Source organism: Patagioenas fasciata, chromosome 4, assembly GCF_037038585.1.
Source record: "Patagioenas fasciata isolate bPatFas1 chromosome 4, bPatFas1.hap1, whole genome shotgun sequence".
In the NCBI taxonomy this organism is placed as follows: Eukaryota; Metazoa; Chordata; class Aves; order Columbiformes; family Columbidae; genus Patagioenas; species Patagioenas fasciata.
In genome coordinates, this window is record NC_092523.1 from 27,973,233 (window position 1) to 27,983,913 (window position 10,681).

Sequence of the window (10,681 nt, forward strand, 5' to 3'; positions counted from 1 at the left end):
ATCTTTATTTTCCCCCCTTTTTAGGGAACTTTACACAAAATCCAAATAATTTTAATTCTGCCCTAGAAAATTTTCTGTGCCAAAAAACATAGGAAAGCAGCTCAAGAAATAACGTGCAAAATCTTCTACTCTCAGTATTTGCCTTGTCAAAGTTAAGGTTAGAATGAACAAATATAGACCATAAATTTACAGTCCAGGAAGACTGGACTGCTTATATCAAGACACTTGCTTTTGGACATAGTTTCTGTCACCTCTGTTTTATACTAGCAGAGTATAGACTTAAATTCTGTGCCAACTATAGGTTACACCTTGACTTTTTGTGGTTGCCATTTCAAGGTATATTTCAAGAAGCTCTTACTAAAACCTTCACTGCTATTACAAATCGTTTGACAAAGTCAAATGGTTTAGTAGTCCATCAGAAATAAGATGCTTTCACTGCAAGTACATATCTGGCAACAAAGTATATGTGTTTCAAATTCTACTTGCAGTATTGTGTTTTAACCTCACAGTTGCTATTCTGCCAGTGTGAAGTCACCTATTTGTGGGAGTGCAGCCTTCTCAGAGACCTGTAATTATGTAGCAGTATTCAATTACACCTATGAATTACAGATTTATCCTTGCAGTTTGAAACCTTAAATTGATAATTCTTTTTTTCTAAAGAGTAGAACATATTACTTTCCAAAGAGTTAGAGGAAGGTACATGGCTTGGAAAGGGCTCTGTTATACCAGAGGCTAGAGGCATGCTCATATGCCATTAATTGAAATTAAATTGCAAGTGCAATTGCAGATAACTCTAAGATAAGGCCTTTTGGTTTTTTCTCTTCATGTCAGGTTTTGTTCTTTATTAATAAAGGATATTTGTTCTGCTTGGCTTTTTACTGAAGAGCTCACCTGCTCTTTAGTCACAACATGTACTTCCAATTTTTCATAACAGCCCTTTGTTCAGTACTGGTAAGGCTTGAGCATCATTAAAAAGTTCTGCTTTCTTTACATTAGCACAGATAGTATTCTGGTCATGGTATTGGAAACAATGGCTCTTTAAAAGAAATTCTACTTGCAGAGAAGACATGGCCTCTTTTTTTTCCCTTATAAGAAAAAAAAAAAAGAGAGATCTCTGCTTTTCAGATGTTCTTATTGAATTTTTTTTTCTTCTTACTCTTCTACCCATCTTCTTCTCTCTAGTGTTCTCAAAATATCAGCAATTCAACTGCTACTTGCCAGGATTTGATATTTACTAGGAAGTCCTTCCATGCTGTGTGTGATTTACATTGAGTAGCAGATCATCAACAACATGAGCAACTTAACAGTTTTGAAGCTAAATTGTTAGATAGTAATATGTGAACCTATGAATTTATAACAGTTTTAAGTTCCATCACATTTTGTCTGAGTTCTCTGTTTTTTGTTTTGTTGTGTTTTTTTGTTTTGTTTTTTTCCTGTCGCTTTAGGTCTCTGAAATTGATCCCGAAAAATTTTCCAGTAGAATAGAGTGTGAAAATCCTAATAATGACCTCAGTCGTTTCAAAGGCTTTGTGTAAGTAGGCATGGTGGCTCTTTAAACTTTTGTCATTTGCTTTGATGCTCTGATATTCAGAGAGCTAGTAACATTTACTTTAGAAAATAATGACTGTATATATAGAAGTCACTACATTTGCATTTTTGAGTGCAGCCCAACACATGGAGCTCCATCCAGAAGGGCTTTCTGAGCAGCAGATTGTGAACTGGGAAAGCCTACTAGCGCTTTTTATTTTTTATTGAATATTTTTAATATCTTAGCTCAGGCTATTTTGCAATTGTGTATTCCATATTCAAAATAATTCCATATTCCATAACAAAATAATTTCAAATCTGCTCTTAATAACACGTGATACCTACAGTATTTGGGGGATTGGACTAGATGATCTTCTGAGGTCCCTTCCAATCCCAAACATACTGTGATACTGTGTATTCAGTCTTGAACATCGCCTGGCCGGACAAGCTGCATTGCTCACAATTGGAAATGCGAAGGACTGGCTTCCTCTTCTTCTCTGATTTGTTTTGTGTAACCATCAGTGACTTTATCAAACTCCATTTGACCAATATGCCTGTGTCCTTTCTTCTTATGGGTTATGATTTTCTATACAGTTGGAAAGCAGAAGACTGGGGTGACAGACTAATGTCTATATTCTTCCCTGTGGGCACTGATACATTAGAAATACAAACCAAAAAATAAATATCTGTAAATCTTATTCTCTGAGGAAACATCTTGACAAACAGTGGACCTATCTGCACTGAAAGTATGCCACAGGAGTAACGATGCTCACAGTATATTTAAAATGGGATTTTGTATTTTGTTTGAATTTTTTCTGATGTGGTCAATCCAAGTAGAAGTCAGGCTTTCAGACTTCCAGTGTTTGTCTTCAGCTCTTTTCAGTAGTGTTACCTACTTCTCATATGCCAGCTGGCAAATGCCAGGCTTGTAAACACAAGAACTTATAATACAGTGCCTACATGTCTGGGTTTTCAAAGATTATCTGCATGCACGTTGCCACATTCTTTTGAAAAGCCTGATCAGAAGTGACAGAATGGGAGTCAGTGACTTGCAGCTCCTTTGGGAAGTCTGCTCCGTAATGGTTTTGCAAAGCCTGACTCAGAATTGCTGGAGTCCTACAGCTGAAATAATGTGTATTTTTTCCAGTGAGCACTCAAACAAGGATCGAGTGGGCCTCAGCAAGGAAAACTTACTGCTCCGAGGGTGCACAGTAAGAAACACAGAAGCTGTTGTAGGCATAGTGGTATATGCAGGTTAGTGAACCACCCTGACTTTCACAGATTGCTTTGCAAACAGGATAGAGTTATGTGCCCTAGAAACAGAATTGTGCAAAGGGGAATTACAAGAGTGAAAGCTTGGATCCAGCGAAAGGCAGCTGTAGCAAGAAATGTTGAGAATGCATGTCTGGATTAAGTTTGTTTCTATTTTAACAATGTAAAAAAAACTTATGTGTCTGGTTATTCATCGGAGACCAACTCTGTTCCATGTGAACAGGTCACTGTCCTCAACTGTTGTGGTGGTAAACCCTGGTTTTGAAATAGGCATGGAGATGCATGGCATGTTTAGGGTTTTTTTGGTCCAAAACTGAAGCTAGTGCTCTTCAGTGTTCTGTATCAAACAGCAGAGGTTTTTAAACTAATCAATGTGATCTATCCAGTCAGACAGTTGTAATGCAAGCACAGGATTTTGTAGAAAATATTAGAAATAATATAGAAAATGTCAAGAACGGGTATGTTTGTATGGGAAGGAACATTATTGACAGCATTAAAGTTAATGTATCCATGACAGATTTTGGTTTAGCTTGTTCACTTTTTTTTTTTTAGGACAGAATTCTTATGTTGCAGGAGCAGTTAGTTTGCTCATATTTATAATTTGTGTTCAAATATTAGTTAACAGAAATGTCTCATTTCCCAGAGCTTTAGAAATATAAAGCACTTGTGGTTCTGATACCCGCTCTTAGAGAACTTCAACTTGTGTTGTGGTTACAGGTCATGAAACCAAAGCCATGCTGAATAACAGTGGCCCTCATTACAAGCGCAGTAAATTGGAAAGAAAAGTGAACACTGATATTCTTTGGTGTGTTCTGCTTCTAATTTTGATGTGTTTAACTGGTGCAATAGGTAAGTGAGAATCAGAAGACTCCTGCTATTTTCCCCTCTCAGCCTGCAACACTTAGTGTTTTATTTTGGGATCAATTCATTTTAACAACCCATCTCAGAAGCTACCTTTGTCCATGTGTAATTCCGTAGCAGTTGAGGATACTGCCGGATTTTAGTTCATGTTGTCATGTTTAATCTGGAGTGTGGTCAAGAAGTGTGTCTCTGGTACGAGTTCTTAGGCCTGGAAACTGCTTCTCCAATTCATTTCTCTTTTCTGTCACTAATTGCTCTGCAAAACTCCCACTTAGGATTTTTCAGGTAACATGAGATGCATGTACAGCATTGTGGGGAGAGGTCTAATGCGGCTGGAGTTGTAAAGGACTTGATATTTTAGGGATAGATTAAATAGTCAGCTTGAGTAAATCTAAGCAGACTGACTTATGACAAATGTGTTTAAAACATGTTTAAAAAAACTTCTTCAGACTACACTTAATAATGATGACATGGTGTTCACAGGCTAACTAGAAAGTAGACAAGCAAGGATAATACAATTAATTGGCAGAGGTTTTTCTAGGGAAAAAAAAAGGTGTGTATCAAGTGTAGTTAGTATTCCTTTAGTTCTGGGATATGCTGTATAGATGTGCTGTTGATGGAAATATATGTAAGGTATTTGTTCATGTATGCATTGATAATTAATTTTAATGGGGTTCCTGTTGAGGAAAAACTCAAGAGATAAAATAGTAGTTTACAAGCTTAGAAAGAACTGCAGAGTGTTAACAGTGAACACCATGACCCTCAACTGTGATACATTTTACATACAACTGACTCACTTTATCTTCTTCTTGTTTTCAAGGCCATGGAATTTGGTTAAGTAGGTATTCGCAAATATCTTTTTTTAACATCCCTGAGCCAGACGGGAAATGGATTCCTCCAACACTAGCAGGATTCAATATGTTCTGGACAATGATCATTTTATTACAGGTAACTTCAGTCTGCTTTGAACATGGGTCATATTCTGCTCTCATTTATAGCCTTGAAGTAACTCTTTGGTTTCAGTGGAGCTACGTGTTTGTAACTGGCCAAAGGGTTTTGTTTTATTTGATCTTCTTGTTTTGTTTTGGTAGGTCTTGATCCCAATTTCTCTCTATGTTTCGATCGAAATTGTCAAATTGGGACAAATTTATTTAATACAGAATGACATTGATTTTTACCATGAGAAAACAAACTCAACAATTCAGTGTCGAGCACTGAATATTGCTGAAGACCTTGGCCAGATTCAGTATATTTTCTCTGACAAGACTGGAACCCTCACTGAAAATAAGATGGTTTTTCGGAGATGCAGCATTGCAGGACACGAGTATTGCCATGAGGAAAATGGTAAGGCGCTAAACCTGTGTTCACAATGGGTCATTTTTCTTTTCTCAGGGAAGCTCAAAGTTTTTATGGAGTCCAGTGGACTTCACGACATTTGTATGGCTACGCATACCCATGGAAGGCATAGATTCGCACTGATCCTGCTAATAGCCATGCATATTCCCCCATTGTTTGGATCCCTTCATATATAATGTTATGTATAGTTAAAAGATTTATATATATGAGACATATATAGTTAAGAGACTTGAAGACTGCATGTAAAGTGCTGCTTTGCAGCTTGTTAAGTTCCAACACATTTGATACCACAAACCAATTATTCTTTACTAACTCTGGAAGAAGTCACACCTACTGTGTTTTGCCTTTCTCCTTGCAGTATTCAGAACCCAGTCTTTACTATCTCGGTTATCTCAGGTTTTTTTTCAACTAGAGTGCCATGCTTACTTGTCATTTTAGAGTTCAAACATCCTATTGACTGCCATAACAGTGTGTAGTCTATCTCAAGGTTCTGACTTGACATGCTGTTGCCCTTGAGGATAAAGTAGTCCAAATACATATGTATGTAAGTACTATTAGCTGCAGACATTTGCTGTTTTGCTGGTGAGCAAAGCAGGTATTCCATTGAGATCAAAGGTGAGGTGCTAACAAGTGGACATGTGAAGCACAGCTGTGTCTGGAACACCCCCCTCCCTTCCCCAGCATTGTGGTTTTGGTGGTTTTGCTGCCAGATAGAACTGATGCTTACAACTGTGTGCAAAAGGCACACCCTGCTGGCCACAGCAGTGGATCAGTTAAGCCCTTCTTTGGTTGTGTCACAGGAGCAGATGGTTACAAACCATTTGTACAGTAATTTCTGCACATATTTTGAAAATTTTACAGTGTGGGTGTCCATGTGCTTCTTTGGCTTTCTATAATTATACTGGGAAGTATGACAACAGCAAAGTGTGAAGAAATATTTTTAAGTTTCAAACTTGGTGAAGGAGCAACTTAAATAAAAAGTAGAATATATTTTCAGATCATTTTCTAAAGGAAGGAAAAATATTTCCGAAGTGATAAACCAAAGTGTAGTGCGAATGGTGTATCTGTGACTGATCTTTCATTGTGCCAGGGAAAGTATTATATGTCTACTGCTTACTTCTGCTAGTAGTTTAGAGTTATCTTTCAAAAACAGAAGTGTGTTAATTATGTTTATAATTATTTCCTGCTGTGCTCTGTCTTCTATGTCAAGGGTGAGCATGTGCTTCTTCCTAACAAATCTGGGAATTATGAGAGCCCTGAAAATCAGTTTTGAAAAATGTTGGAGGTCCTGTGTTTTAGTCCCATTTTACATTTTTTCAGTTGGAGAGAGCTGCTATTTGCAAGGCTCCTGCTACCTACAGTAAGAGTTATAGTCCAAGACAGTACAGTTATTTGCAGGCCACTTAGTCCATACATACCTATATTTCTGTATTTATATCTGTATTGCCCAGGCTAAAGAGGTGCACATGAGCGAAGCACACAACAGCTATCACTTCGATTCAGTGTAGTCCTCTATACAGGTGCCCCCCTGCAGTGTTCTGTCAAAAGTAATGTGTGCCCTTTGAATGGTGGCAGTAGAGCAGTCTGGTGTTACAAGAGGTGCCGCATATGTTAATCGAGACAGAGCATGCGGGCTTCTCAGCAGCTGGGAATCATACTGGAATGGGCATGTGTTGTTCAAACCTCCCTCTACAAATGCCTACTAAGTCACTGTTGCTGCTTTCTGCTGAAAGGTGTCAGTTCCACATGTGGGACATTATAATTGGTAGTTGTGGAGAGCCACAGTTTGTTACGTTCCCACTTACTTTTTTTTTTTTTTTTTTTTTTAAGAACTGTTTTATTAAATTCATGTTGACATCAGGGAGATGGCCTGCTGAGGAAGGTGTAAACTCTGGTCTCTCTGCTTTCCTTGAACTCATCAGAATGGCAGGATGAGAGACAGGAGGCTTTCATTTATATTCCAGAAAGAGAAGGCAATAGGAAATAAGGCAAACTTAACAGTCTAACAAATCCGGTAGCTCATTTCCTGAACATAGCTAACCTTCCGTGCTTTGGCGAGGTGGAAAAGGACGCAAAAGTGACATGAAAATCCTATTTCCATCTAATTTGAGCACCAGAGCTGGGGACTCTGAACTGTGGATAGGTTTCCTGTTTGCATAAAACAGAATAATATCCCACTTTTCACTTATTTTCTGTACATTAGCTGCCACCGTAAATAAGAAAAAAGAAACAGGGAATTAGTGGTGTAGCAGGAGATGTCTGTATATGAATACTGGTCTGTTGTTTTTTTTTTTCCTAGGATGCTGTTGTTTGTATTCACAGATAAATTAAATAAATAGGTAATGCACAGCTCTCAGAACAGGTTTTTCATGCTGTCAGTGGCTGCAGACATTGAACTGCTAGTGTATGGTCATTGCATGCTATTTTCACTGTGACAGGTAAAAACTGAATAGTGTACAGTGATCTAGTGGTGTCTGAATCGAGACTGCAACCTCTTGCATGTGGTCAAACACTGTCCCAGAACTCCAGTGCAAACAATTGGGTGTGTTCCTAACAAGCACATGATAGCATAGGCATGTTTCCATTTGCTACGGACTCTCCTTACACCGCTGATCTTCCAGGTTAGATTTGTGGGGCACAGAACTGCATTTGTACTTTTGGTGCTAAGTTGTTAGACATGTCAGTACAAAGTTTGCTTATTGAACCTGCTTTTCAGTTAAATACTCAGAAAATGTGTATGTGTGTGTGAGGGGGTGTCCCATACAGAAAGGATAAAAAACACCGTTTCAATGAGTTCCTGTTAGAAGTTGTACTTGTCAAACCACTGGCATACAATCCTGATCCATGATAAAATAATTAGGCTAGAAGAGCCTCACCAAGAGGTGATCTTGTTCTTTTTCTCGGCCTAAGACCGAGTTGTTGCTATCATTGTTTATTAATATGTTATTTTGTTTCTTCAGGACCTCCAGTGATGACCAATTCACTGCTTTCTCAGGCATTCTGTTCTGTTATGGCACGTCTCCTCTGACAAAGTTTTGCTGACACCTAGCCTGAGTCTGTCTTGGCATAGTGTGTGACCATTGTGTCTTCTATCACCCACAGCGTGCATAGAAAACAGGCTCTTTCCTTTCGCTATGCAATTGCCCTTCATGTACTTGAAGACTGTTATTAATATTTAACTCAAATTAACATGCCCTTCTAGAGGCTGTGAAACTCCAGCTTATTTTACTGTTTCCACGCAGCTCGTGTTCTCTAGAACCCTAATCATTCTTGCTCCCTCTTCTGGATTCACTCCAGTAGGGTGTTGCTCTTGAAGTGCAGTGTCCCAAACAGGAAGTCAGTGTGACATCGTTATGGGATTTATTTTTCATAAATGGTGGATTATTCTTAACTATATACTAAATTCCTTACTTTAAAGATTTGTTTCCTGAACCTCCAGACAGTGTTTTAGACAAGTTTGATTTTGCTCATGGAACAATAATTCTGTTTCCCTCTCCACAGCAAAGAGGTTGGAATCCTATCAAGAGATGGATTCAGAGGATGAGGATTCAGCTGATCATCAGTGCGGCACTTCGATCCATATGTCAAAATGGCAGGGGCACAACTGCAGAGCTTTGAATGAAACTTTGAACAGAAAGTCTTTGGATCAGTTGCCTGGTAGTTCCCCTGTGTTAGTAAGCGAAAATGGAGCAGGCGATGTGCCGCACTCAGGACATGTTGCTTTCAGCAGCCCCATTGTAAGTAAAAGCTGTTGGTTTTGATGCTAAATTTCTGAAGTAATTCGTGAAGGAATATTGTTTTACCCCCATTTGATCACAGTGCTTATAATTTAAGAAATCCTTTCTCTTTTCCATCAAAACCAGGGCCTCCCACGGTTGTTTGTCTGCATCCTATTTACAGCTGGCATTGCAGATTTATGTTGGGTCACGTAGGTGTGTGCTTTGGTTCGTTGCTTCTCTAAGTCCATGGTTACTCCAGCTAAAATGACCGGCTTCACCTTAATAGCAGTTTGTTCTTTTGTTTTAAGTGATTTATAGCATTTTCTTTTGGTTTTAGTATGAAATATCTAGATGACCAATATTTATTGGAGATTACAAGCAGTAAAAACTCTTCTTCTGTATGTGAAAGTGTCTCAGTAGCGTTCATCATATTTAATCTCTGTTGAAGTGTCTGAACTAAGGTTCCGCTGTTTACCTGTCTGGGCATGAAGTTTGCCATTTCTAATGGGCTAGCACAAGGCAGTGAAGACACCAGAGTGTTCCTCTTTTTCATAGTGTAACCGACTCTGCATCCAACAAGAGGGAAGTTGTATGAGCTTCTACACTTCATTCATCTGTAACTGATCTAACCTCCTAATGGACAGTTTCGTTCATTTCATCAATAGGAAACAGATGTAGTGCCAGATGCACAACTGCTGGAGAAGTTCAGACAGATTTCTTCTCATTCGTATCAACGATCAGAAGAAGCCAGCAGCAAGTTATCTTTGGAGACAATGTACATCACTGACTTCTTTCTTGCACTGGCAATCTGTAATACTGTTGTAGTTTCGGTCCCCAATCAGCCACGTCAGAAGGTAAGAAGAACTTATTTTTGGCTGTTTGGCCGTATTCATAAATAAATGAGCTCCCTTTGGTTTGATTACAAAAGGAGAAAACAATTAATTGGCATTTAAAAAATTATCCTTTTCTCCTGTATTGGTTGCTCCTGTTACAAAGAAGGGCATCAGTGTAAACCGATAGGATGCAATGAGTTAATGTGTAATATGATGCTGGTAATGTTTTTCTGTTGCACAGAAACTTGGCTTCAATATTTTTGCTTCCTTGTGTAGACCGTTCATAACCTTTAAAAGACAAATTTTGAGATCAAACTGCACTTGTGATTTTTTTCTGTGTTCTAGCTATCTCTTTCCAGATATGTTCATGACTTCCTTTAAGAGTACCCTGACACTCAGGTTACCTTTACCTTTAGGTTATTGTTGTCTGAAAGATAAGAATAATCTCAGAAGACTCCCAGAATACTGGAACTAAGAATGCTCTTACCTGTTCCCTGATTATTTGAACAGAATTCCAGCGAAAGCATGGAAGATCAAGTTTCATATGTGTAATAATCTGAAGAAAAAATGCATTGCAGTATGACATGAAGTGATCTCACATGGAATGTACAATGCATTTGCTAAACTGTCCTGGTTTAATGGTCTGGAGTGTGTTTAGGTCTTCCTGAGACCACTTGTTTTCAGAGCACACAAACTAGCATTTTTTCAAAGATACTACTATTTTTTTTTTTTTTTTTTAGATTGGGATTTTCATAACTCCATATTTTACCAATTTTGACTGTGTTGCAGGATAATTCCAAAGATCAGCTTTTATTTCCTTTCCCTCCATCCCCTGGTGGTTTCCATTTGTTGACTTTGTCTTTTGAAAAAAATGTTTCTGACACATGCAGGAATAGACTTTGGTGTCCATTTAGGCAGTGAACCGACAACCATGGCTGAAGACATTCCTAAAAGGTATCCTGTGGAGTATCAAGTACCTCCTATGCATAAATAAGCCTGGTATTGTAGCGTGCTTCCAGGCGTTCCCAGAATGTGTAGCAGGCAGCCTACACGTCCACATGTGGATGGGGCAGGTGTGTTCATAGTTCCTAATCAGCCATTCCTTAAAGATGA

At 38.5% G+C, this 10,681-nt stretch overlaps 1 protein-coding gene across 3 annotated transcripts in view; it reads left to right on the forward strand.

Annotated features, from left to right (window-relative positions):
- ATP10D (ATPase phospholipid transporting 10D (putative)) overlaps positions 1 to 10,681 on the forward strand; it is a 49,535-nt gene that overhangs the window by 17,778 nt on the left and 21,076 nt on the right. For all 3 annotated transcript variants that reach the window (XR_011738770.1, XM_065836802.2, XM_071807454.1), the window contains exons 5-11: positions 1,446 to 1,531; positions 2,675 to 2,781; positions 3,517 to 3,648; positions 4,481 to 4,608; positions 4,752 to 5,004; positions 8,518 to 8,753; positions 9,401 to 9,589. Coding sequence is in view for 2 of the 3 variants with exons in the window: in XM_065836802.2 (XP_065692874.1) it covers positions 1,446 to 1,531; positions 2,675 to 2,781; positions 3,517 to 3,648; positions 4,481 to 4,608; positions 4,752 to 5,004; positions 8,518 to 8,753; positions 9,401 to 9,589 (1,131 nt within the window). In the remaining variant the exon portion in view is untranslated. The remainder of the gene's footprint in view (positions 1 to 1,445; positions 1,532 to 2,674; positions 2,782 to 3,516; positions 3,649 to 4,480; positions 4,609 to 4,751; positions 5,005 to 8,517; positions 8,754 to 9,400; positions 9,590 to 10,681) is intronic.